This window comes from Cervus elaphus, chromosome 16 (assembly GCF_910594005.1).
Source record: "Cervus elaphus chromosome 16, mCerEla1.1, whole genome shotgun sequence".
Classification (NCBI taxonomy): domain Eukaryota; kingdom Metazoa; phylum Chordata; class Mammalia; order Artiodactyla; family Cervidae; genus Cervus; species Cervus elaphus.
Window position 1 is genome coordinate 19,113,348 of NC_057830.1, and position 27,819 is coordinate 19,141,166.

General features: G+C 35.1%; 1 protein-coding gene across 1 annotated transcript; it reads right to left on the minus strand.

Annotated features, from left to right (window-relative positions):
* Positions 1 to 286: 286 nt before the first annotated feature.
* On the minus strand, positions 287 to 16,036 carry CYLC2 (cylicin 2). Its single transcript, XM_043927941.1, has 4 exons — positions 16,001 to 16,036; positions 4,404 to 4,444; positions 2,969 to 3,090; positions 287 to 1,342 (listed from the first exon to the last, which is right to left on the minus strand). The coding sequence occupies exons 1-4, from the start codon at positions 16,015 to 16,017 to the stop codon at positions 287 to 289; spliced, it is 1,236 nt and encodes a 411-aa protein (XP_043783876.1). The 5' UTR covers positions 16,018 to 16,036.
* Positions 16,037 to 27,819: the final 11,783 nt, after the last annotated feature.

Below are 27,819 nucleotides of genomic sequence, written 5' to 3' on the forward strand. Positions count from 1 at the left end.
CATCATTAACTTCTACATTCTTATTTGAATATTCTTTTTGAATCTTTCTGGGGGTCTTCTGTTGAATCCTTATCTCCCCAAATTTCATGTAATTAACCTTCAAAACCTTTTAATGTTTTGCCTTATTTTTTTTAAAATGAAGCTTTTCTGAGTCCATCTTTGAATTCTTCTTTCCCCCATTTACAAATTATTTCATTAATTCTTTGAATACCCTTCCACTCATAGATGCAGTTTCAGACTACTAAAATTGTTTCCTCAAATACGCTTTTGAATTATCATCCAAGGCCTACTTTCCCTTTTTGGCATCTTTCTTGGCATCTTTCTTGGCATCCTTCTTGGCATCCTTCTTGGCATCCTTCTTGGCATCCTTCTTGGCTGCATCCTTTGGTTCACTTTCTGCCTCACCAGGCTTCTTCTCATCTTTCTTTTCTTTTTTACTATCCTTCTTCTTTGAATCTTTCTTTTCCTTTGATTCATCACCTTTCTCACCTGCTTTCTTTGCATCTTTTTTCCCTTCCTTATCCTTCTTTGAATCTTTCTTTTCACCTTCCGATTCTGTAGCAGACTCTTTGCCCTTCTTTGAACCTTTCTTATCTTTTTTGTCATCTTTCTTTGCATCTCCTTTTTCACCTTCTTCCTTTGAATCAGGCTCCTTGCCCTTCTTTGAACCTTTCTTATCTTTATCTTTTTTGGAATCTTTCTTTGCATCTCCTTTTTCACCTTCTGATTCTGTAGCAGATTCCTTGCCCTTCTTTGAACCTTTCTTATCTTTTTTGTCATCTTTCTTTGCATCTCCCTTTTCACCTTCTGATTCTGAAGGAGATTCCTTGCCCTTCTTTGACCCCTTCTTATCTTTTTTAGAATCTTTCTTTGCATCTCCTTTTTCACCTCCTGAATCTGAAGGAGACTCCTTGCCCTTCTTTGACCCCTTCTTATCTTTTTTAGAATCTTTCTCTGCACCCGCTTTTTCATCTTCAGATTCTGTCGCTGATTCCTTACCCTTCTTTGAATATTTTCTCTCTTTTTTTAAATCTTTCTTTTCATCTGGTTTCTCTTCTTTAGCTTCTGGTTCTTTCTTTGAAAGTTTCCTGGATTTTTCCTTTGAAACTGTGGGCTCTGCTTCTGAATCTGATTTGTCCTTGTCTTCTTGACTTTTCTTAAGCATCGGAGATGAAGGTTTTGCTGCTGTTTTAGAATCTTCCTTGGAGGAACGAGTTGCTTTCTGGGGAGGCTGACTCCTGGCAGCTAAATAAACAGATGGTCTCTCAGAAATTCTCATTAAAGAACGGTGCATCCATAAAGGTGGTTTACGATCTCCCCTTAACTTCTCTGCATCATAGTTCTGAAATATTGGTTAGAATAATGATGAACAACTTGTGTGTGAGTTACACAGCCCTTTTTACCAGATATTAAATGCATTCAACTTTGACCATGAAAACATTTTAGATTTTGATAAATAGAGGATAAGTGGTAGTTTGTATAGCTTATTGTGCTTTTTAAAAAATTTTGTTCCTTGTTGTACTAAAGGACAGCCATACCTCATTTTAGGCCTATTAACTTAGAGGACCTTCATAATTCCCTCAAGATATATGTTAAAATTCTCAGAGACCTCCACTTTCTAATGACATACCAGAAGCTCGCTTCACAACCATGAGAGACTTTTTTTTTTTAACTCTGTGTTCTTGAAGCTTGTTGGAATATCTTATCTACTTTCCATTTTTATGCTAACTCAGGAACTAATTATTCTCTAATATCTAAGAGTTTCATGTTCAAGCATATCCTGGTCTCTATTGTCATGTTCAAGGTCTCTGGAATTTTGAATGCTACCTGTGGCTAAAATTAAAAGCCTGATACTCCTCTCCTTGACAAGATATAATTTGAACATCAGCTGGGAACCTGCATTAATGGAAGGAATAACCTTTGGTTGACAACTAGTTTCTGCAGAATGGTGCATTCTGTTTTCAACTCCTAATCAAATATTTTTAAAAACTTAATTGCAAAAATAACAAATTTTGGAAAGAATGTTCGTGAATGGTAAAACAAATAATAAAGAAAAAAAAAGAACATGAAAAAACAGAAGAAACTGGGTTATATCAACAAGAGTTGAAGATACATCATTTTGTGAAAACTTTTCTTGAAATTTTTCCTATTCCATGATGATCCCAGAAACATTGGGAAATGTTAATCTTCTAATGCTCAGAATTCTGAATTATGTATTTCTGGAAATAAGAAAGCATTGAAACTTTCTCAGTGTATGATGTAACCCCATGATTCTAATGAGGGGATATCTCCAGCCGAGAAATATTTTCTAAATGTTTATACTAACTGTAACATTAGGATATCCAGATTTCTATGTTTCTTGGATACATATTTTCTGTAATGTGGTATTGCTGAACAAATATTTGATAGAAAATACAGGAATAATTTTTATACAGTGAAATGCAAATAAAATATATCTACTTTCTCCAAGTAGTAAAATTGAGTTACCTTTAACTGTACTTCATGGACTTCCCAGGTGGCACTAGTGGTAAATAAGCTGCCTCCTAATTTAGGAGCCATAAGAGATGGGGGTTAGATCCCTGAGTTGGGAAGATCCCCTGGAGAAGGGCATGGCAGCCCACTCCAGTATTCTTGCCTGGAGAATCTCATGGACAGAGGAGCCCAGTGGGCTACAGTCCATAGATTGCAAAGAGTTGGACATGACTGAAGCAACTTAACACACACGTATGGTCCAGTATGCTATTTAAAAGCCACATGTGAACTGAATCCAGTTGAATTGTAAAATCCAATTGCTCAGTTGCACTAGTCTCATTTCAAGTGTTCAGTAGCAATATTGGAATTAGAATGTAAAGATATAAAATACTTCCATCATCACAGAAATCCCATTGGTCAGCACTTTTACATATATAAAATATTCATGATTTTAAGATTATTATGAGTAAAATTATATAATCTTTTCAATACTCACTGGACCTGTATCTTCTCGTAGTTGGGAAGGTTTTGATCTCCTTCTTTTTCCTGGCCTTGGTGGTTTGGGAAATACCAGGGCAAAGTGTTGCTGATTCCATGATTTTTTGCTTAATTCACTGACTGAAATAAAAAACCAAAAATAAGCCTACATCTCAGAGTAAATAGAATTTTATCAGGTCTAAAATGGCAGTATGGTGATTATATGTAAATGAATAAATAAATGATTCAAATTATGGTTTCATACATTTGATAATATTTGAAATTTTGTATTATTAATATGAGGAAATTAAATTTGATTGTTTTAAAATTTTAATCAGCTTTATGGTTAGCTATATAGTCATTGTGAAACTAATACAGTCTGTAATGTAAATAGAAAGAAGGAGTTTTACTGTTTTCTCTTAATCCTTCTATCTCTTCCATTCTAGATTTTTTTTTTAATACTCTTTTGGTTGGAATACAATTCTACTGAGAGCAGATGTGGTAACTACTCCTGCAGCTTCCAAAGTACTTAGCACATTTCTTGTTTAAAATAATAAGTAAATATATGATTGAGTCTAAGATTCTCTTAATTATTAATCATTTTCTAAGCTACAAGAGTAAATGTTATATGCCCAAGAACTGCACTATTATAAATGACATACTAATGAAGAAAATTGATAAGCAGTACCTACAGAATTATGATTATGACGGTTGAGTTCCATAGAAACTGTAATATAAACAGTTAAAAACATTGAGGCTACCAATGAGACCAGTGAAAGAGATATGTTCGCTCAATTTAAATATGTAAAAAACATGCTATATATGAGACTTGTCCAGTGAGTCACCTAAAGACAGAATCAGGATCAATGAGAAAATATGCAAAATGAAAGATGTGTTTAAGTTCAGTATACGAGTTAAAATTGATTACTTGATATAAGAGAAGGAGAAGGAAATGGCAACCCACTCCAGTATCCTTGCCTGGAAAATCTCATGGACAGAGGAGCCAGGTGGGCTGCGGTCCATGGGGTCGGAAAGAGTCGGGCACAACTGAGCGACTTAAACTTACTTGCACTTCAACATCAGATTGACTGGCCTTGTCAAGTAATGAAATTTTGTCAGTTTTAAGTCTGGTACAGAGTATCAGGAATGTAGCAGAAGACATTTCTGACACAGATAAGTTGTTTATCCATTTTTTACACTGCCTTTCACATGTAAGATTTTCTGATTGTTTTGAGTTCTAACATGTAAATATGTCCTTCTTTATGTTGCTAAACATATTTACTTAATTTTCTTTGAATTAAAGACAAAATATCTTTAGAAGGTATTTACTGAACCCATCAGAAAAGTGCTTGAAAAATTAAAAGTTGGTTTTTAATAGTGCTCCATAACAGCTGTTGTTTTATCACTTATCCATAAAATTACTTATACATTTTTTTAAATGAACTCTTTCTTACCTGGAACGTAATTATCATATGCTCCAAAGTTTATTTTTTGGCTATTAAAATAAGAGGGAAAAGTTTTAATTAATTTATATAAAATCACTCTATTTAATGGTCATTATACATACACTTGCCACTAGAAGCTAGATAAATATTTTGCATTCTTAGATCTGTTTATTATATAAGATTACGTCAACACAGAAAAATGGAGAGCAGTAAATATGTTTTTAGCACAAACTTCAACATAACTAAAATAAGGTGGGTAAAGATTTTTTGAAACAAAACTCATCAATTGACATATCTTAAATATTGACATTTATGGTTTATTTTTAATGTGAAACCATGAATGAAATCTTCCCCACTTTGTGTTCCAAAGACTTAAAATTGAACTGTAAGACATTGTAAGAATTATAAGACATAGTCTTAAAAAGACTATGCCTAGGTAAAACCAGATCCTCAAAATAATCTGAGAATTTAACCAAATCCAAATTAATAAATGGCAAACATGTTTTTCCATGAGATGCGTGTGTGTGTATGTGTGTGTTGGTCAGTGGGTACCACAATTTTTGATATGGATTTTGATGTTTTCAAGATAAATAAAACTGGTGTTGTAAAGCAGTTTCTATTTGTCTTAATACTGTAAGCACATGTTTATGCTCACAAGCAAACATTTTACATCTAATTCTTACTTATTTTAACTAAGGCACATAATAAGATCTGTTAAAGAAATATATTTATACATTCTCCCATTATATTACAAAAATAAAGTCACTGATCATCATGAGTTTCAGTTTTACACACACACAAACACACACATGCATACACCTAAAAACACATATGCCCACAAAGCATTTTACTTTTTTGACATTACATAAATAATACTAATAAAATATAGTAAGAAAAAAAAAGTATATTGGTAGCTTCATGACAATTTTAGTTCCCAGCACAAAACTTGGCACACGCTTGCCACTCTACAAAAATTTGAATGAATTAATTGAATAAAATTTAAGATGTATTGACTATTAAGTTATCTGACCTAGAATTTCTTGACTGGGGAGGTGTATTAAAATTACTTGTCCTTCTATATCTAAATCTCTAGGCTTAGATCTAGCCAATGTACATTTATATACTGCTGAAAATTTTTTTTATTTCCAACCGTGGTTATAAACTTTTTTTTTTCCCAAATTGCTCTGGAACAGGAAACACGTTATTATATATGAGATTTTAAAGTGGTATAAGCATGGTCCATGAAATTGAATGTAATATCTGAAGAGTATTCATTGATCAAAACAGCTGAATTAAAAATCAATAACATAATTATAGTTGATCCTTGAACAACAAGGATTTGAACTCATCAGTTCAGTTGCTCATTGTGTCCAGCTCTTTGTGACCCCATTGACTCCAACATGCCAGGCTTCTCTGTCCATCACCAACTCCCAGCTTGCTCAAACTCATGTCCATTGAGTTGGTGATGCCATCCAACCATCTCATCCTCTGTCATTGGCTTATCCTCCTGCCTTCAATCTTTCCCAGCATCAAGGTCTTTTCCAATGAGTCACCTCTTCTTTCAGGTGGCCAAAGTATTGGAACTTCAGTTTCAGCATCAGTCCTTTCAATGAATATTCAGGACTGATTTCCTTTAGGATGGATTGGATTGATCTCCTTGCACTCCAAGGGACTCTGAAGTCTTTTCCAACAACACAATTCAAAAGAATCAATTCTTCAGCTCTCAGCCTTCTTTATGGTCGAACTGTCACATCCATACATGACTACTGGCTAGAAGGACCTTTGTTGGCAAAATTATGTCTCTGCTTGTTAATGTGCTGTTTAGGTTGGAAACAGCTTTTCTTTCAAGGAGCAAGTGTCTTTTAATTTCATGGCTGCAGTCACCATCTGCAGAGTTTTGGAGCCCAAGAAAAAATGTCTGTCACTGTTTCTGTTTTTTCCCCATCTATTTGCCATGAAGTAACGGGACTGGATGCCATGATCTTCATTTTTTGAATGTTGAATTTTAAGCCAGCTTTTTCACTCTCCTCTTTCACTTTCATCAAGAGGCTATTTATTTCCTCTTTGCTTTCTGCCATAAGGGGGATGTCAACTGTGTATTTGAGGTCACTGATATTTCCCAGAAATCTTGATTCCAGCTTGGGCTTCCTCCAGCCCAGAATTTCACATGATGTACTCTGCATATAAGTTAAATAAGCAGGGTGACAATATAGAGCCTTGACGTACTCCTTTCCCAATATGGAACCAGTCCTGTTGTTCAGTGTCCAGTTCTAACTGTTGCATCTTGACCTGCATACAGCTTTCACATGAGGAAGGTAAGGTGGTCTGGTATTCCCACCTCTTGAAGAATTTCCCACAGTTTGCTGTGATCCACACAGTTAAAAGTAAGTGTAGTCAATGAAGCAGAAATAGATGTTTTTCTGCAATTCTCTTGCTTTTTCTATAATCCAACATATGTTGGCAATTTGATATATGGTTCCCCTGTCTTTTCTAATCCAGCTTGAACATTTGGAAGTTCTCAGTTCATGTACTGTTGAAGCTTAGCTTGGAGAATTTTGAGCATTTCTTTGTTAGTATTTGAGATGAGTGCAACTGTGCAGTAGTTCAAACATTCTTTGGCATTGCCTTTATTTGGAATTGGAATGAAAACTAACGTTTTCCAGTCCTGTGGCCACTGCTGAGTTTTCCAAATTTACTGGCATATTGAGTGCAGCACTTTCACTGCTTTATCTTTTAGGATTTGAAATAACTCAGCTGGAATTCCATCACTTCCACTAACTTTGTTCATAGCAATGCCTCCTAAAGCCCACTTGACTTTGCACTCCAGGATATCTGGCTCTAGGTGAGGGATCACACCATCATTGTTATCTGGGTCATTAAGATCTTTTTGTATAGTTCTTCTCTGTATTCTTGCCACCTCTTAATATCTTCTGCTTCTGCTAGGTCCATACTGTTTCTGTCTTTTATTATACCCATCTTTGCATGAAATGTTCCCTTGGTGTCTCTAATTTTTTGAAGGGATCTCTAGTCTTTCCCATTCTATTGTTTTCCTCTATTTCTTTGTACTGATCACTGAGGAAGGCTTTCTTATTTCTCCTTGCTATTCTTTGGAACTCTGTATTCAGATGGTATATTTTTGCTTTTCTCCTTTGCCTTTTGCTTCTCTTCTTTTCTTAGCTATTTGTAAGGCCCTCTCAGACAACCATTTTGAATTTTTGCATTTCTTTTTCTTGGGGATAGACATGATCACTGCCTCCTGTACTTTTAGAATTTACTTTTAGGTTTTGAAAAAAGTTTTCACATAATTACTTGATAGTTACAGGTGAACTTAATTGATATTTGTAGAACATTCCATCATAAGGAGAAGAATGCATTTTTTTTTTCAAATATACATGGAACATTCCTCAGGATTGATCACATTCTGGGCATCAAAATGAGCCTTGGTTAATTTTAGAAAGTTGAAATCATATCAAGCATATTTTCTGAACCACAAGACTATGACATTAGTCATCAATTTAAAAAAAAGCCTAAAAAACATAAACATGTAGAGACTAAAAAAACTGCTACTAAACAATCAATGGATCATTGAAGAAATCAAAGAGGAAATTAAAAAATACCTAGAGACAAATGACAATGAGAGCATTACAATTCAAAACCTATGAGACAGAGCAAAGGCAGTTCTCAAAGGAAAGTTTATAGCAATACAATCTTACATGAGGCAACAAGAAAAATCTCTAATAAACAACCTAACCTTACCCTAAAGTAACTAAAGAAGTAACTAAACCCAAAATTAGTAGGACAAAAATTGTAAAGATAACAGCATAAATAAAAGAAATAGAGATGAAAATATAATAGAAAAGATTAATGAAGCTAAAAACTGGTTCTTTGAAAAGATAAACAAAATTGATAAACTGTTAGTGAGACTCATCAAGAAAAAAAAGAAGAGGGCCCAAATCAATAAAATAGCAAGTGAAAAAGAAGTTAGAGCTGACATCAAAGAAATACAAAATATCATAATAGATTACTCACAGTATTATATACCAATAAAATGGACAATCTAGAAGAAATGGACAAATTCTTAGAAAGTTACAATCTCCCAGGACTGAGCTAAGAAGAAATAGAAAATATGAACAGACTAATCACAAGTACTGAATTTGAAACGGTGATTTATAAATTCCCAACAAACAAATGTCCAGGACCAGATGGTTTCATAGGCAAAGTCTCTCAAATATTTAGAGAAGAGTTGGTGGGTTGTCATTTCCTTCTTCAGGGGATCTTTCCGACCCAGGGATTGAACCCATATCACCTGCATTGGCAGGTGGATTCTTTGCCACTGAGTCACCAGGGAAGCCATCCTTCTGAAACTACTAAAAAAAAAAAAAAATACAGAGGAAGGAACATTCCAACATTCCAAAGTTCATTCTATGAGGCCACCATCACCATGATGCCAAAACCGAAGACACCACAAAAAATAGAAAATTACAGGCCAATAAACTGATGAATATAGATGCAAAATTTCTCTACAAAATACTAGCAAATGAAATAGCCTCAGTACATTAAAGGATCATATACCACTATTTAGTGGGATTTATCCCAAGAATACAAGCAGTTTTCTATATCCACAAATCAATTAGTGTGTTACACCACATTAGCACATTGAAGACTAAAAACCATATGATCATGTCAATAGATGGTAAAAAGCTTTTGACCAAATTTAACAAGCATTTATGATAAAACTCTCCAGAAAGTGGGCAATGAGGGTGCATGCCTCAACATAATAAAGGCTACATATTTCAAAACTACAACTAACATTGTACTCAATGTTGAAAAGCTTGAAAGCATTTCCTCTAATCTGTGATGAAGAATCAAGAATATACAATGAGGAAGACACAGTCTTTTCAATAAATGATTCTGGAAGAACTGGACTGCTACATGTAAAAGAATGAAATTAAAACATCTGATCACACCATACACAGTAACAAACTCAGAGTGGATTAAAGACCTAAATCTGAGACTGGAAGCTATAAAACTCTTAGAAGAAAACATAAGTGCGCAATATATTACAATGCTTTTTGACATAAATTGCAGCAATGTATTTTTGGTCCATCTCCTAGAATAATGGAAATAAAAATAAACAAATGTCACCTAATTACACTCAAAAGATTTTTCACAGCAAAAGAAACCATAAACAAAAAGAAGAGAAATCCACAGAATGGGAGAAAATATTTGCAAACAATGCATTCAAGAAGGGATTAATCTCCAAAATTTACAAACAGCACACTCAGCTCAATGCTGAAAGAATAAACAACCCAATAAAAAAGTGAGCAGAAGACCTAAATAAACATTTCTCTGAAAAAGACATAGAGATGTCCAAAAGACACGTGAAAAGAAGCTCACCTTCACTAATTATTAGAGAAATGCAAGTCGTAACTACAATGAGATCACCTCATAGCAGTTAGAATGGCCATCATCAAAAAGTCTACAAACAATAAATGTTGGAGAGAATGTGGCGAAAAGGGAAGCCACCTACACTGTTGGTGGGAATGTAAATTGGTATAGCCAGTGTGAAGAACACTATGAAGGTTCCTGAAAAAAAAAAAACTAAAAATAAAACTATTATATGATTCAACAATCCCACTCCTGGGCATGTATCTGAAGGAAAACATGGTTTGGAAGTGTACATACACCCCATTGTTTATTGCAGCATTGTTTACAATAAGCAAGACATGGAAGCAACCTAAATGTCAAATGATGAAGGAATGGATAAAAAAGATATGGTACACATATACAATGGAATGTTAGTCATTAAAAAGAATGAAATAATGCCATTTGTTAACAACATGGGTGGACCTTGAGTGTAATTACTTCAAAAAATATAAGAAAATCCTCTTGATCATCTCAAAATATTTAGAAGTTTTGAAAAAAAAGCAACATTCATTCATAATTAAAGAGTCTGAGAAAACAAAAAATAGAACACATCTTCCTCAAATAGATAAAATGAGTCCAGACAATACTTACTATCAAAATTAAATTGATGGTGGAATATTGACTGTCTTTCCTCTAAAATCAGTAAACAAGTTATGGATATTCACTTCATTCCTGCATTGTAACCTAGACCCTGTTTTGTTCTATAAGGCAATAAAAGCATTAAGAATACACAGGAAGCAAAATGGTCTTTATTCACAGAGTGCATGATTGAGTAAATACTATATTGAACAACAGCTAAAAAATAATTACTTAGAGATATTTAGTGAATGTAATAAGATCATATGATATAACTCTAATTATATGAAATAATTATATTTTTATAATTATAAAAAAGAATATACATTTAAGGAAACAATAGAATATAACTTGTAATAATAGAAATTATTTTAAAACAATTTTTTTGAAATATATGAGACCTATGTAAGAAACTAAAAGTAAAAAAAAACCTCTGGGAAATGAAAGATGAAAAGGAAAAAATATATACTGTAAAAATATATATTTCTCTGATTAGAAATAAAAGAACCCTTTAAACCCACTAGAATACCTAAATTTTTAAGGATTAATGACACCAGTCATCAGCTACAATATAGAGCATCTGACATGTTCATCATCAATGATGGATATACAAATAGTACTATCAATTTTGATTGTAATTTGATATTTTCAAAATAATGTTAAGCATACACATATTTTATGGTTCAGCATTTTCACTAGTAGCTTACCTAAGAGAACTCTACCAAAAACTTGGGGAAAATATTTATAGCAGCTTTATTCTTAAGAACCCCAAACTGAAGTACCCCATAGTAATCAAAAACTAAAGCAATCAATTGGGGAATGTGTAAACTAAGTACAGTATATCCATGTAATGGAATACTACTCAGCAATGTAGAGGAATGAATTACTAGTGTATGCAACATGGCAACACGGATGATTGAAAAAAATGCTGTACTGAAAGAAAAAAAAATATTCCAGAAACCAAAAATTAAAGCATATGTATGTTATGATTTAATTTGTATGATTTTCAGGAATAGGAAAGATTTTAAATGGTAACTTAGCAGCCATTTATGAAGAGGGGAGGAATGGACTGAGTATAAACTGCGAAATGTAACTTAATGAAATGGTTGAAATTCCTGTTTCTTAAGGTTGGCTAGGCTAAGGTTAACGACAATTCAATGCACTTAATTTTATTTTTACTGAAGAAAATTTATAGGACCCCAAAATAGCAATGAACTGGATATCAGAGTTCTCACTCACTATGTAAATTTACACACATCATAAGCAGTTAAATCAATTTACTATTTTAGGACTCAATAGTTCCCCCAAGTCTGGCTCTGCTAGTAATCGAATCTCTCTCCTTGCCTCTCTGTAACAGTCAAGAAATTTATTTTAGACAAGGATGTATTCAGATTTAATTTTTGAAGTTTCTTATTAAAAAAAAAAACAAACTGCCAGTATATGTTTTAATAGGTTTTATTTTAAAACTATTTTTATGTGAATATAAATTTATTTCTATCTTTCATTAAAGAAGTCCCTCAAAAGTTTGGAAATGGTCTAATTTAATTACTTTAAAAAGAAGAAACACATTTAAGTCGAAAGGCTGTTATTTTGTGATACGATTAGTGTTTGAATTAAGGTCTTTGAATACATATATTAAGGTCTTTGGGCTTCCCTGGTGGCTCGGACGGTAAACAATCCGCCTACAAAGCGGGAGATGTGAGTTCTATCTCAGGGTAGGGAAGATCCCCTGGAGGAGAGTATGGCCACCCACTCCAATATTCTTGCCGGGAGAATCCCCATGGACAGAGAAGCCTGGAAGAGTCCTCCATAGGGTCACAAAGAGTTGGATACAACTGAAGCAACTTAGTGCACGCGCATGCATGCGTGCGCACGTGCGCGCACACACACACACCTTGTATTATACATACATACAGAATAACTAATACTTCATCTTAACTAAGATTAAATGGAATACAGAAGCCACAAATCTACCTTTATTTCAGATCCACACATCTAATTGTTAGAAAAAAGTTTCAGTATCTGTGAGTTTTTGTTATGTAAAGAAGATACACATTGTCAGCTTTATGAAATATAATATGGTCATGACTTAACAAAGGGAAGCTAGCTTTAGATTTTCCTGAATAAGGTTGATATCTCAAACTAGGAGACATGAGGAGATCATATTTTAAGAGAAAAAAATCTGTTTCTGTATTACCACTGGAAATTGTACTTTATTAAAGGTTTACACATTTAAACAAATATGTAGGATTTAGTTTTGGTCTGGAAACTTAATATAAGAACAAAATACACCTGCTTTTCCTTTTTCCTTTAATAGGATATTTGTTTGGAAATAATTATAAAAATGAATAATATCCATGGCTGATTCATATCAATGTATGACAAAACCCACTGGAAAAAATAATAATAATAAAAAAAAATTTAAAAAAATGAATAATAAATTCATAGGGTAAGGACTCTCAATAATGTGACATTGCCTCCAATTTCATTTTGTTGAAGTCTTTTTATGTTATAGTAGATGTACAATTTTAAAGGTTATGTTCTATTTCCATTTACACTTATTATAAAATATTGGCTATATTCACTGTGTTGTACAATATATCATTGTAGCTTAATTTATTTATACTAGTTTGTGCAACTCTTATTGCCTCCCTCTTTATTGCCCCTCCTCACTTCCCTCTCCCCACTGGTAGCCACAAGTTTGTCTTCTGTATCTCTGAGTCTGTTTCTTGTTTGTTATATTCACTAGCTTGTTTTATTTTTTTAGGTTCTATATGTGATATCATGCAGTATTTTTCTTTCTCTAACTTATTTTACTTAACATTCTTCAAGTCCATCTATTTTGTTAGAGTAGCACAATTTCATTCATTTTTTTATGGCTGAGCCATATTCTATTTCATATATATATATAAAATACATATATGTGTGTATATACATAAATATATAAATGAGCGCAAGTCAGACATGTGCTCAGTTGTGTCTGGCTCTTTGCAGCCCATGGACTGTAGTCCACCAGGCTCCCGTCTGTGGGATTCTCCAGGCAAGAATTCTGGAGTTGGTCACCATTTCCTTCTCCTTATGCATATATGTATAATAATATGTATAATAATAATATATATATATAGTGGCTTCCCAGGTACCACTACAGTGGTAAAGAATCTGCCTGCCAATTGAGGAGACACAAGGGACAGAAGTTTGATCTCTGGATCAGGAAAATCCCTTGGAGTAGGAAATGGCAACCCACTCCACTGTTCTTACCTAGGAAATGTCACGGACAGACGAGCCTGGCAGGCTGTAGTCCATGCGGTCACAAAGAATCAGATGTGACTGAGATGTGGCATATGTATCATTTTTATCCATTCATCTCTCGATGGATCTTCACATTGCTTCCATATCTGGGTGCCTGCAGTTTCATTTGAAATGCCCATTGGCAGCCTTTATGTGTGAATATCCCAATATATCCAGTCAACAGGTGTTGGATTTTTGGGTTCTGTATCAATAGTATAGTAAATAAGGGCACAGAAGACTTAGTAAAAAGTTTTCCAGGGACTGCAGGGGCCTGAGTCAATCTTGTGTTTGCAGAGGTGTCTCTAAATAAAGGCAAATGTCATGAGCCACATGGGATTTTCTTGGTGAGGGATGACTGTAAGTGTGCGCGCATGCGCACGCACACACACACACACACACACTTGCTGATACTGACATCTAATGGGTAAGAATGCTGCTACACATCTTACAATGCACAGGACTCCCATTCCTCCCTGCACAACCCTACCCCGTCTTCAACTCTGAAAAAGAGTTACCCCTCCTAAAATTAGGGGTCAACCTGAAATGACAGGTTGACCAACCTGTCAACTGTACAGGTTGGTAAACCCTGTTCTATATATCAAGGTGAGTCTCTAGGCCAAGAGAGTAAGAAAGAACTTATTAATGCAATGTAAGGAAGAGAAAGATAAAATGCACAATGGATATGAGATGTGGAAACTAACACTTGAAGTTTTCGAAGTTCATATTTTTAGATACCATATGTAATGCCAAATTTTGGGGGAAACCTCTCCACTTTCTTCAGATGTCCTAGACAAACTTAAAATTAGTAATGGAAGTGTAGAGTTAACTGACACAATCTGAATTAGTGGCGAAAGCAAGACAAGGTAAAACTCTTCAGGTTCGGATGAATAAAGATACTAAAGAAGAATAAATGGGAGGAAGGCATAGTGAGCTCAATGAGGAGAATTTTATTTATCAGGGACGAAGTTGGTAGTCATGGAACAGAAGCGTAAGCCTAATATTAAGTTCCTATCATTGCCAGACAAATTCAGAGGAAAGACAAAGTAGAAATATATTTTCTGCATTTCAAAATGAGAATGAGAATTTGCCACTTGAGATAGAAGGTATATGATAATTTTATTAAGGACTTTTGTATGTCATTGGCCAAAAATGAAGCTAATTGATTATGAATTCAACCACACTTTTATTCTATAATAGCACAAGTGTTTGGGGATTACAGTAGAAACCAACATTATAAAAATAATCCTAAAACCAAAAATAAAGTTTTTAACCATTATGGTGAAATTCTTTGAAAGCTACAATGCTCATGATAATGAAAGCTACACAATGTTCATGATAATAGTAACATCAGTATTTTATTGCACTGAAACATTTTTAAGAAATTACAATATAATGTTATTCTGTCATGGTGTATGCCTGAGCAGAGATTACTTGAACTAGTCAGCAAGTCACCCAACATTTAAAAAGCAATCATGACAATTATAAACATTTTGCTAAAGATTGTCCTTTAGTGATTGCATTATAAAGAGGTAGGCACAGGGAAGCCTGTTTTATTTTCAAGATTTGTGTTTTATCTTTCCTTTAACAGTAGTGTTCAAAGAAAATCCAGTTACGCTTTACTTTATATTTCAGAGTTACATGCCTTCACCTTTGTTCCATGTCTTCACAGTGGGAAAAAAAAAAAAAACAAACTTTAAATAATTGAAAAGTTTTATTTTTCTACCTCATTTTAACACAAGATAATTTAAGAATAAGTATACTATTATCATCCTAGGTCTGGATAATCTGCTTCTAATTGCAAAGTACTTTTGCATACACAATATTTCTCAAGGAAATACATCTAGTGTTTAGTTGTTCTTTATGTTGGGCTGCGCCACTTACTGCCAAAGTTTTCACACCCTTGACCTATGTCCCCTAAATTTCAGTAACATTCCTTAGTCAAGGTGACAAAGAATATGTTCCCATAAATTTCCAAATGTCCTCTAAGGAGATGATAGTTCTCTGAATATCAATCATGTATTCTTTCATTTTATATGATCCAAAATACAATATAATAAAAAATGAAGAATCACATTGAAAAAGAATTATCCATCGTCATATATATATTTTACTTAAGTGAGTGAACTAGTTAGTCTTGTATCAAAACAACTCTTGATGCTGCTTGAGAACATAAGTGTCTATTAAACACATGTTCTCTGTTTGTCAGTGGAATAAAATAATATAGCAAACATCTCTTTACACTGAAGAGAAAAAATGTAAAGTTAACTAGAGAGTTTCAGTTATTTTAAAAGATAAAATTTGATAAGAGGACTTACAATCTTGGTACAGACATTTCCCCCACCTATGATTTTCCAGGACTTAAGCATTGTGAGTTCAAATTAGTGATGCTCAGTGGTGACATCATAAACAGCCAAGAACCCTGAGAGTTAAAGGAAAAAAACAAGAGGAGCCACTTTTCCTTGTGTTTTATGTTTTCTACTACTCAGCCTAATATTGGTATTTGCTTTCATAAACATTTACTGACTAAATGGTGGTTTTAAAATAACCAATTGATTTACATCATAATAAAAATTGTTGCAGTTTTTCATAGAGGCTTAATTTATTGGATGATATGACAGAAGTATGAATCTAAACATTTATCTGTTAAGCTTGGTGTCTTTTGTTAAATCCTCTGTATAACCTTACATTGCCTTTTACTATTGTAACCTGTTTGGTTGCTCATGGATACAAGTTTTTTTTTTTTTCATTTATTTTTATTAGTTGGAGGCTAATTACTTTATAATATTGTAGTGGTTTTTGCCATACATTGACATGAATCAGCCATGGATTTACATTTGTTCCCCATCCCGATCCCCTCTCCCACCTCCCTCCCCATCCCATCCCTCTGGGTCTTCCCAGTGCACCAGCCCTGAGCACTTGTCTCATGCAACCAACCTGGGCTGGTGATCTGTTTCACCCTTGATAGTATACTTGTTTCAATGCTATTCTCTCAGATCATCCTACCCTCGCCTTCTTCCACAGAGTCCAAAAGTCTGTCCTATACATCTGTCTCTTTCTCTGTCCTGCACATAGGGTTATTGTTACCATCTTTTTAAATTCCATATCTATGTGTTAGTATACTGCATTGGTGTTTTTCTTTCTGGCTTACTTCACTCTGTATAATGGGCTCCAGTTTCATCCATCTCATTAGAACTGATTTTTAAAGAACACTTGCACTCATGTTTAGTCACTCAGTCATGTCTGACTCTTTGCAACCCCATAGACTACAGTCCATCAGGCTCTTATGTCCATGCAGATTTTCCAGGCAAGAATGCTAGAGTGGATTGCTGTGCCCTTCTCCAAGGGATCTTCCCAACCAGGGATCGAACCCAGGTCTCCCACATTGCAGGCAGCTTCTTCACTATCTGAGCCACCAGGGAAGCCTTAAAGAAGTCTAGGTGCTTATTAACATTATCAACCTATTCATAGAACTGAGTCAAAAAATTTTAACTCTACCTACCAGTCCGTCCAACTAATATATATGAATAAAAATACTATATAGAATAGTATTTGCATATGTTGCCATTATTTAGCTCCTCAGGGAATTTCAGCTTTTTCCCCCTAAATTATACACACACACCCACATATATATATTTACATAAATATATATATATATTTATATTTATATCTATATTTAATTTTTTTGAATCAACAATAAAATTGTAGTTTTGATGTCTGCTCTACAAGAAAGTAATTCACATTCTTTTGCATTATGGATTATCACAGGATATTGGATACAGTTTCCTGGTGCTTTACAGTTAAGACCTTATTGTTTTATCCTCCATATACATAATAATTTGCATCTACTAATCCCAAACTCCCAGTCCTTCCCTACCCAACTCCACACTCCCTTGGTGATGACAAATCTGTTCTCTATGCCTGTGACTCTGTTTCTGTTTCATAGATATATTCCTTTCTGGTATATTTTAGATCCCATATATAAGTGATATCATATAATATTTGTCTTTCTCTTTCTGAATCACTTTGCTAAGTATGATAAACTCTAGATTCATCCATGTTACTGCAAATGGCACTATTTTATTTTTTATGGCTGAGTTGTATTCCAGTGTGTGTGCGTGTGTGTGTGTGTGTGTGTGTGTGTGTGTGTGTGTGACTTCTTTATCCATTATCTGTTGATGGACATTTAGGTTGCTTCTATACCCTGGCTATGGTAAATAGTGTTGCTATGAACATAAAGGTGCATGTATGTTTTTGAATTACAGTTTTTTTCTGGATATAAGCTCAAGAATGGAATTGCTAGATCATATGGCAACTGCCTTTTAAATTTTTTGAAGAACCTCCATATTGTTTTCTATAGTGACTGTACCAATTTACATACCCTCACCAGTATAGGAGGGTCCCCCTTAACTCCTCATTACCTTCAGCATCAGATCCTCACGCCATACACAAAAATAAACTCAAATGTCTTAAAGACTTAAACATAAGACATGAAAACTCCTATAAGGGAACATAGGCAAAACATTCTCTGACGTAAATTGTACCAATGTTTTCTTAGGTCAGTCTTCCAAGGTAATAGAAATGAAAGCAAAAATAAACAAATGAAACCTAATTAAATTTAGAAGATTTTTCATAGTAAAGCAAACCATAAACAAAACAAAATGACAGCCTATGAACTGGGAGAGTATATTTGCAAAAAATGTGACTGCTACGTGCTTAATTTTCAAAATATAAAAACAGCTCATACAATTCAATGACAACAACAACAAAAATAAACAGCTCTGTTGAAAAATGGAAAGAAGACCTAAATAGACATTTATCCAAAGAAAACATGCAGCTAGCTAATAGCCACATGAAAAAAAATATTCATAATTGCTAATAATTACAGAAATGCAAATCAAAACTACAGTGAGGTGCCACCACACACCAGCTGGAATGTTGTTGTTGAGTCACTAAGTCATGTCTGATTCTGATATATTGCTTTACTATCCACTAATTCAACACCGTTAATGCTGAAGTTTTCCTGCAGTGCTTATTTAGTAAGAAAAGTAAGAATTTCTAAGTCCCCAGTAAGTGTTTTGTAGGCTGTAAAATAATTTTTTATTTTAATTATTTATTTCTTATAATAACACAGTAAAAAGGTAAGGATATTGGGTTCTTGATATTAACAGTTATTTCCTAAGATTTTGCAAAATGTTGCTAATTTGAAAATATGGCACATAGTTTTCCCCACAAAATATGTATATATAGATATTAATACATTAAAGAGGTTCTTAGATAAAATAGGTTCTTCAAGCTTGTGATGGTTTCAGTGATTCACATATTTATGTGTATATGTCTGTAAAGATGTATATATATATATGATTTGTATATCCATCTATCTATCCATCGATGGATTATCAATTTAGTCATTTCCCTCTGTGTTGCATAAAAGATTTCAGACACTAAACAATGGCACACAAATGTAAAAATAAAATTATTAAGTGAATACAAAGCGATTTTGTATAATAGCATGTATCTTTGTTATAAAAAGTGACCCTGTAATTGTACAAGTATCTGAAATTTTCATTATACTTTTAAATATAAGTAAAATCATAAGTGATCAGCATGATAAAGTATCAAAATGAGCACACTTTTAAACAACTATTTTTATTACAAATGGATCATTACTAGTAGCCTATTATCTATTCAGTTTGTTCTTATTTATACCCTCCCTGAAGGTGACCACTCTTCTGTCTTATAACAGTATTAATTTTGTGAAGCTTTGAAATCTACATGAATTGTATCATGCAGTCTATTTTTTTACATGTGTCTTCTTTCAAATAGATTTTTGCATTTATATGGAGATATCTATTTGCAATATATGCCAAACAATAAAAGAGAAAGACTAGAGATCTTTTCAAGAAAATTAGAGATACAAAGGGAACATTTCATGCAAAGATCAGCTGAATAAAGGACAGAAGTGATATGGACCTAACAGAAGCAGAAGATATAAAGAATAGGTGGCAAGAGTACACAGAACTATATAAAAAAGATCTTCATGACCCAGATAACCACGATGGTGTGATCACTCACCTAGAGCCAGACATCCTGGAATGTGAAGTCAAGTGGGCCTTAGGAAGCATCACTATGAGCAAGGCTAGTGGAGGTGATGGAATTCCAGTTGAGCTATTTCAAATCCTAGAAGATGGTGCTGTGAAAGCACCACACTCAGTATGCCAGCAAATTTGGGAGACTCAGCAGTGGCCATAGGACTGGAAAAAGGCAATTTTCATTCCCATCCCAAGAAGAACATTGCCAAAGAATGTACAAGTCACTGCACAATTGCACTCATCCCATACGCTAGCAAAGTAATACTCAAAATTCTCCAAGACAGGCTTCAGCAGTATGTGAACCATGAACTTCCAGATGTTCAAGCTGGATTTAAAAAGGCAGAGGAACCTGAGATCAAATTGCCAACATCTGTTGGATCATTGAAAAAGTGAGAGAGTTCCAGAAAAACATCTACTTCTGCTTTATTGACTATTCCAAAGCTTTTGATTGTGCGGATCACAAAAAAACTGTGGAAAATTCTTAAAGTGATGGGAATACCAGACCACATGACCTGCCTCCTGAGAAATCTGCATGCAGGTCAAGAAGCAACAGTTAGAACTGGGCATGGAACAACAGACTGGATCCAAATTGGGAAAGGAGTATGTCAAGCCTGTATATTGTCACCCTGCTTATTTAACTTATATGCAGAGTACATCATATGAAATGCCAGGCTGGATGAAGAACAATTTGGAATCAGGATTGCTGAGAGAAATATCAATACCTCAGATATACAGATGATGCCACCTTTATGGCAGAAAGTGAAGAAGAACTAAAGAGCCTCTTGAAGAAACTGAAAGAGGAGAGTGAAAAAATTGGCTCAAAACTCAACATTCAGAAAACTAAGATAATGACATCCAGTCCCATCACTTCATGGCAAATAGGTGGGGAAATAGTGGAAACAGTGGCTGACTTTATTTCCTTGGGCTCTAGAATCAGTGCAGATGGTGACTGAAGCCATGAAATTAAAAGACATGGAAGAAAAGCTTGGAAGAAAAGCTATTTCCAACCTAGACAGCATATTAAAAAGCAGAGACTTTTTTTCTGCCAACAAAGGTCCATCTAGTCAAAGTTATGGTTTTTCCAGTAGTCATGTATGGATGTGAGAGTTGGACTATGAAGAAAGCTGAGCGCCGAAGAACTGATGCTCTTGAACTTTGGTGTTGGCAAAGACTTTAGCGAGTCCCTGGGACTGCAAGGAGATCCAACCAGTTCATCCTAAAGGAAATCAGTCCTGAATATTCATTGGAAGGACTGATGCTGAAGCTGAAGCTCCAATACTTTGGTCACCTGATGCGAAGATGTGACTCATTGGAAAAGACCCTGGTGCTGGGAAAGATTGAAAGCAGCAGGAAAAGTGGACAACAGAGGATGAGATGGTTGGATGGCATCATATACTCGATGGATATGAGTTTGATTAAACTCCGGGAGTTGGTGATGGACAGGGAAGCCTGTCTGTACAGCTGCAGTACACGGGATCACAAAGAGTTGGACATGACTGAGTGGCTGAACTGAACTGAACTGAGCATTCAAGGATTTTGTTGTCTGAGTAGGGGTCGTGGAACCAGTCCCTCATAGATAGGGAGAGACAACTCTATACCCCTGAGCTTTCCCCCATAATTTGGTTGAAGTGTTCCTGCTTCATGAACTTCTTGTTGTTGTTGTGTGCATAATAAACTTTTACTGATTACTTATAACACTCACACACACAAATAAAAAAAAATACACAACAAACGAACAAAAGAGTGAAATGAGTTTTCCTCACTTTGGCTTCCTCAGCTGTAAGACTCAAATGTAGTTTGAGTGCAGCAAATATCTGGGACACTCTCCAACATACTGGTGGGGTTTGAGAGGCAAGATGAATTGATGCAAATGTGGAACTCTTACCACATGCTATTCCGTAATAGGTTGTGTGTGTCTGACCAGGAGTATCCTGTCTTCTGCCAGAATCCATGGAACTGTTGCAAGCTTGTTAAAACCTCAGAACCCACACAGTTCTTAACATGGATCTCTAGAATAATGATTTCATTTTCATAAAATGGTAATTTTGTACCAAAGTCCCGGCAAGTTGTTTTTTTTTTTTTTCATGATTTGCTTCATTTACGTACTCAATGTTGATTGTCCATGTTGACCATCATTCTCACGTCTTAGTTTCTGAACTTTGAAGTGTGTTTTCCTGACCACTTGCCCATTCCCCATCTCTTTGAGAGAGAAAATCTTCATCTGTATTATTTCATCTGATTGATGACTGTCATTTATAATTTTATTGCTACTTCTGTCTTGGGTATTCCTTTGGAAAAGGTAAATGAATTCATTACATATTCTACTGTATTGTCTATAGATTACAAGACAAAGTCAAGCAGGTATCTGCTGATACTTTTTAAGTTGACCTGTCTTTATACTTAGAAATGTCTCTTAATAGTAGGTTTCCCTGGTGGCTCAGACAGAAAGACTCCACCTGCAATACTGGAGACTTGAGTTCAGTACCTGGGTTGGGAAGATTCCCTGACAAACAGAATGGCTATTCACTCCAGTATTCTTGTCTGGAGAATTCACTGGATAGAGGAGCCTGGTGGGCTACAATCCAAGGGGTCACAAAGGGTTGGACATGACTGAGCGACTAACTTTCTCTTTCATACATACATACATGTACCAGTGAGTGTCGTATGTACTGTTGCTTTAGTTGTGTCAGCCCTATAAACTGTATCCCTCCAGGCTCCTCTGTCCACGGGATTCTCCAGGCAAGAATACTGGAGTGGGTTGCCATGCCCTCCTCCAGATGATCTTCCCAGACTCAAGAATCGAACCCGTGTCTCCAGCGAATCCTGCATTGCAGGTGGATTCTCTACTGCTGAGCCACTGGGGAAGTTCCACGTGTGTGTGTGTGTGTGTGTGTGTGTGTGTGTGTTTGTATTGAACATTTGTCAGCATCAATCACTGTATTAACTGCTAAACATAAAATGGTGAATAAACACACAGTCTCTGATCTCAGGGTGTATGTGTTCAGAGAAGTGCAAAAAAAATGCAATAGTTAAATAGTCATATAAATATAAAATTGAAAATAATGTAAGAAATGTAAATTTAAAATGATAGAATACTGCTCTAGTTCAGGTGATCAAGGAAGTCTTCCACAAGGAACTGACTGCTTATGATCTAAACTCAAGAAAATGTGGGAGGAAAAATTTCCTGCCGAGTTAATTCATATCCAGTGATATTAGGTGGAAGAGAGGATGTCCTGTTTAGAGAACTTAAAGAATGTGTTTGAGGCACAAAGGAGTGGAAAGGGGCATGAGAGGGATTTCAGTACATCGATGTGACCATGACATTAAGGTCATCATAGACTAAGTTTTTGTGCTTTTATTTCTAAGACCATTGAGAAGCTGTCTTAAATAAGGATTGACCTATTAACACATGCATTTCAAAAGACATTTGAAGAAAAGAAGGTTAAAATAGAAAAGGAGTTTAAGATATTATGAAGCTTCTGCAGTGGTCAAGTGTTTGGAGAAAAACAGTAGAATAGAAAATATTGTAAAATATTTAGTAGTCAAATTTCACATCACTGATAATGTGACTTTAGATGCATGAATTAATCTCACTCCATTGGGAAGTGCTACTAGTTTCCTCTCTGTCTCTTTATACACCTATAGTCAGGTATCTTATCAGCCAGTCAGTTAGCCAGTCAGTTATTCACTCAGTCGTGTCTGACTCTTTGTGACCCCATGGATAGCAGCATGCCAATGGACAGGCCTCCCTGTCCATCACCAACTCCTGGAGTTTACTCAAACTCATGTCCATCAAGCCGGTGATGCCATCCCACCATCTCATCCTCTATCATCCCCTTCTTCTCCCACCTTCAATCTTTTCCAGCATCAAGGTCTTTTCCAATGAGTCAGTTCTTTGCATCAGGTGGCCAGAGTATTGGAGCCTCAGCTTCAGCATCAGTCTTTCCAAGGAATATTCAGGACTGATTTCCATTTAGGATGGAATGGTTGGATCTCCTTGCAGTTCAAAAGACTCTCAAGAGTCTTCTCCAAGATCATGTTGAAGAGTTTTCAAAAACATCAATTCAGCACTCAGCTTTCTTTATAGTCCAACTCTCACACCCATACATGACTACTGGAAAAACCATAGCTTTGACCAGATGGACCTTTGTTGGCAAAGGTATCTTATACTTGTTTTCTTTTCTTTGAACAAATGCCTCTTTTAGTGAAGATAAAAAAAGAAAAAAACTGTGAGAAGAACAGAAAGACACAGGATTCAGACTTCTCCTACAGGAAGAGCTGCACAACAGAGTTAGGATTGCCTAACTTTTTATTTATGTCTATTTATTCATTTGTCCCAAAAGATAGGACTTAGACTCAGGGGTAGAGATGACTAAGGTATGAAATATCTTTCTATATTTTGTAAAATATTCTGTTTAATGAGGTAAATCTGTGGATGTCATGAAAGAAAGCTTAGGTTATCATTGTCTCAATTTAGTTTTATCTATTTTTCAGAGTTCTTCAAAATTCTCACAGTAATTTTTATGTAATTTTACTTTTAACAAGGCTTTGTAGATATTTATATTTGTGTTTATTTGATTTTAGTGTCACTTTTGTCCTCACAGATATTATATAAAGAAGTTGGAAGAGAAAATATAGGCTGCTGATAAAACCAATTTTACTTTAAATTAGAACTTCTCCTAGCAATCAATTTAATTGGGATTGGGTTAAGCCTATATTTGAAGAGCTTTGAGACCTTCATAAATCATTTAGTTCTGTCCCTTTGCCTTCAGACAATTGAGTGCCTGAAATGAATGGAATAATATTTAGTCTTGTCCTTTAACTACTCAAAACTAAGATAAACAAAGAACAATAGGCAGGTTCACTTAATTACTGTTATTAACTATTTGTAAGTTTGATTGTGTAATCTCTAAAGACTGCTGACTCCATGCATATTTTCTTCACCATAAGATTGGCTGACCAACTCATTGTAATTAATTTATAGTGATACAAGTATTATCAATGCTCCCCCACCAGCAACAACAATAAAAAGCTCAGTAATTTTAATAGAATTCATGCATATATTATCAAATATTTGCATTATGTTGTGACTTATATGTCATTTGTAGAAAATTCATTCATCAATTCATTTAATGGAATAGTCACTATACCAAGTTTGATAATGACTGAGTGATTGTTAGATACTAAGCACCTTTCGAATACTCAGTCTACCTCTGAACAAAACAAACACAAGCCCTGCCACCAGGTATATTTCCACTGCAAATAACAGTTGGAATTCTCCTGGAGGACAAGTGCCTCAGATGTATTTCACCTGTGGGACAAGGAACTGGGATAGGTAAACCTGAATTCTCATTAGACATCAACGTATATTGTCCCCAGAGGGTGTTACATTTTCAGTGTTCCTGGTTTCTGAAGATATAGGTATAACAGGCTCAGGTGACATCTTTTAGGAAAACAGATGCATATGCCAGTAGTTAGACATTGAACCGATGCGCCCTCACAAAGGGATAATTTGAAGGAAAATGGTTAAGAAGCAATAGAATATTCTACAGTCCACCTCTGCACAACACAAAGCAATGTATGCTTATGTTCATGCCATCCTGTCACTGAATTTTCAAGGTAGTATCTGGTCACAATTGCTTCTAAACAAACTGTCAAGTGCAGAATTAGTGAGATAATGCAATCCCTGATACTGCATATAGTCTTGAGAACAGTTACTTACTAAATATTTGTGTTCCCAGATCCTCATTTCATATGGTAAAATCCTAACCCTCCGAATATTCAAAGGTCAGACAAAAGAAAAATGTTATAGAAACCTCCTTCATAAATATGAGTTGGAAGCTTTAGTACTCCTATTAAGCAGGTAGTGTGGACTAATTTTGGAGTAAGATGCTGGGAAATTAAATGGGTATATGGTTGTCTCTAAAACTCTTGAAGTAGATAAAATATATGGCTGTTTCATTTTAGCCTCAGTGGTTGTACCAGGGATTCCTGAGTCCTTGGAGAGCCCCCTGAGAGGAGTAAAGTCCCGAAAGCTCAAAATACTATGGAAAGCTGAGAGTTGAAGTGAGAAGGAAAAGGCCTGGCAGAAGGGAACAGAGAAAAGGAGCAGGTAGAGATTCTGAAGGAGGGCATTATTCAAGGGAACTGAAAGGAAGATCAAAGATGGTAAAAGGATCAGGAGGGATGGGAAGGGAGAGGTCTTAGATAAGCCATTTAGGCGAAAACTTAAGTCCCCACTCCCGAAGAACAGTGAAAGTCCAAATTATTCATAGTCAGATGATGCCAACAAGGAGTGAAGCAGAGGGAGTTATCACCATAGTGACAGGGCAAGAGGTCAACAGGAGTCTTCAGAGGAGGAAAATAAGAGGAGTGAGAATTTCTAGTGGGGAAGGGAGGCATCAAAATAATAGCAACAAAGAGAAAATCCTAAAAAAGCTATCCACAAAGGAAAATAATCCAAACAAAGTCTCTACAAAGAAAGTACTCTAAATCCCAAAGAAACAGAGTTCCGTCAAAAGAGATCTCAACTAAAAATTTCCCATGATCAAAAGCAATGGTAATGTTGAAATAAAGAAGTCCAAGACTCTAGCTCAGCCTCACGTGTTTAGTCAAAACCCTAAGCATCACAAGTTATGCTACCATGCTTCACGTGGACTTCCGCTATAGTGCTAGATCAGGAGTACAACTCATAATTGATAAAATCCCAATAGATCTTAAAAAGCCTAATAAACCACATACTTACATGGAACTGGCAAACTTTAATTAGTATATCCATGTATATAATGTAGATTTATTTTATTATGTTTTCTTGCATTGTCTTCACATCATTATTATATTTGTATTTGATACATTTGAGAGCTTTTTATCAGCCAACTATTATGCCTAAAAATAATGATCGAGGCACAGTTAGCTCTACTTTTCTTTAGTTTTGACAGTTCTTTCTTCATCAACTATTAAATAAATATCTTGATTTAATGGTACACAATTTCCCAATTCTCTGCATCTTTCTTACAAGTAATATTTCTCTAAAGAATTTAAACAGTGATTACTCCAATCAGCAATATATTCTTAAAAGTCTGTCTTCTTAATTGAAGCTGAATGGTTCAAATTATCTTTGGGGATATTTGATGGGAAGAAATTTTAAACAGAAAATTTTCCATGTAAAGCAATAATTATATTCATAAGAAAATATTTTCATTGCTGCTCAATATTATGACTTTTCTTTGAGGTGATTATTTTTCTTTGAGGTGACTCTGTTTATTAAGGTGTTTTGTAAGTGTCACAGCATTGTCTAATTTGTGCCATGATTGACATTATGGGAAATAAGAATAATGTTTCATGTCAATAAATTTCCTAGATGCAAACTATTGGTTGTTGTTCATTTGCTCAGTGGTGTCTGATTCTTTGCAACCTCATGGACTGCAGGAGTCCTGTCCTTCACCGTTTCCCAGAGTTTGCTCAAAATCATGTCATTTGAGTTGGTGATACCATCCAACCGTCTCATCCTCTGTCATCCCCTTCTCTTCCTGGCTTCAGTCCTTCCCAGCATCAGGGTCATTTCAAATGAGTCAGCTCTTCTCATCAGGTGGCCAAAGTACTGGAGTTTCAGCTTCAGCATCAGTCTTTCCAATGAAAATTCAGGACTGATTTTCTTTAGGATTCACTGGTTTGATTTCCTTGCTGTCCAAGGGACTCTCAAAAGTGTTTTCCAACACCACAGTTCAAAAGCAACAATTCTTTGGCACTCAGCTTTCTTTCTTGTTCAACTCTCACATCCATACATGACTACTGGAAAAACCATAGCTTTGACTAGATGGACTTTTGTAGGCAAAGTAATGTCTCTGCTTTTTAATATGATTTCTAGGTTTCTCATAACTTTTCTTCCAAGGAACAAATTTCTTTTAATTTCATTGCTGCAGTCAACATCAGCAGTGATTTTGGAGCCCAAGAAAAGAAAGTCTGTCACTGTTTCCATCATTTCTCCATCTATTTGCCATGATGTGATGAAACAGGCTACTATGATCTTAGTTTATTGAAGGCTG